Source organism: Malurus melanocephalus, unplaced genomic scaffold (genome assembly GCF_030028575.1).
Source record: "Malurus melanocephalus ecotype Western Australia unplaced genomic scaffold, MMel_1.1 scaffold_1278, whole genome shotgun sequence".
NCBI classification, from domain to species: Eukaryota; Metazoa; Chordata; class Aves; order Passeriformes; family Maluridae; genus Malurus; species Malurus melanocephalus.
In genome coordinates this window covers 1-1,218 of record NW_026624510.1, presented here as the reverse complement: position 1 = coordinate 1,218, position 1,218 = coordinate 1, and the positions used below count along the sequence as shown (strand labels likewise).

General features: G+C 62.6%; 1 protein-coding gene across 1 annotated transcript in view; it reads left to right on the top strand.

Annotated features, from left to right (window-relative positions):
* The window catches only part of LOC130586730 (voltage-dependent L-type calcium channel subunit alpha-1F-like), a gene marked incomplete at both ends in the record, with an annotated part of 9,643 nt that extends 8,519 nt beyond the window's left edge, over nt 1-1,124 (top strand). Inside the window, 3 exons of the mRNA XM_057387619.1 lie at nt 230-337; nt 454-506; nt 978-1,124. Of these exons, the coding sequence (XP_057243602.1) occupies nt 230-337; nt 454-506; nt 978-1,124 (308 nt within the window). The remainder of the gene's footprint in view (nt 1-229; nt 338-453; nt 507-977) is intronic.
* Nucleotides 1,125-1,218: the final 94 nt, after the last annotated feature.

Here is a 1,218-nt window from a genome sequence, read left to right as displayed (position 1 = left end):
CCCCTGGCAGGCTGGAGGCTGGTGGGACTGGGAGCACTGGGACCCTGGCATGTGCTGCTGGTGGCACAGGTGTCCTCATTGTCCCTGTGTCCCCAGTGTCCCAAGGTAGTGGTGGCACAGGTGTCCCCAGTGCACAATGGCCTCCACACCCATGTCCCTGTCCCCATGCCCTAATGACACCCCTGTCCCTGTCCCCATGCCTCGGTGACACCCCTGTCCCTGTCCCCAGCACGTGGTGCAGTGCGTGTTCGTGGCCATCCGCACCATCGGGAACATCATGATCGTCACGACACTGCTGCAGTTCATGTTTGCGTGCATTGGGGTGCAGCTCTTCAAGGTGGGGCCCAGCCCTCCCTGAGGGGTCCCCACCCCCCAGAAGGGTCTCCAGCCCTCCCTGAGGGGTCCCCAGCCCCCAGGGGGCTGAGGATCTCCCTAACCACCCCGTCCCCCCAGGGCAAATTCTACAGCTGCACCGATGAGGCCAAACACACGCCAGGAGAGTGCAAGTGAGCATCACACCCTCCAAAGTGACCCCCAAATGCAACCCCACACCCCCCAAAGTGACCCCCCACGCCCCAGAGATGATCCCTCACACCCTTAAACTGACTGTGCACCCTCAAAAGACCTCAAATCTTGGCCCTCACCCACCCCACTGGTGTCCCCATGGTGTTGCCCCCTCCAGCAGTGGCAACATCCCATTGGGGTCTCACTGTTACTGGCCCTGTGATGTCCCTGTGGTGTCCCTGTGTCTCCTATGAGTCTGGCTGGGGTCTCAACTGTTGCCGTCTCTGTGGTCCCACCAGTCAATGGCAGTGTCGTGTTGGGGGTTGGGGTGTCATCCTGGCTGTCCCCATGTCCCTGTCCCAGGGGGACATTCCTGGTGTACAAGGATGGGGACGTGTCCCACTCCTCAGTGGTGGCAGTGTTCTGTTGGGGATTGGGGTCTCACCCTGGCTGTCCCTGTGTCCCCATCCCAGGGGGACATTCCTGGTGTACAAGGATGGGGACGTATCCCACCCGTCGGTGCGGGAGCGCCTCTGGCACAACAGCGACTTCAACTTCGACAACGTCCTGGCGGGGATGATGGCCCTGTTCACCGTGTCCACCTTCGAGGGGTGGCCTGCGTGAGTCCCTGGGGGTGGCCACAGGGTGGCTGCCACCTGCCAAGGGGACACCCCCCAACCCCCCGTGTCCCCCCAGGCTGCTGTACAAGGCCAT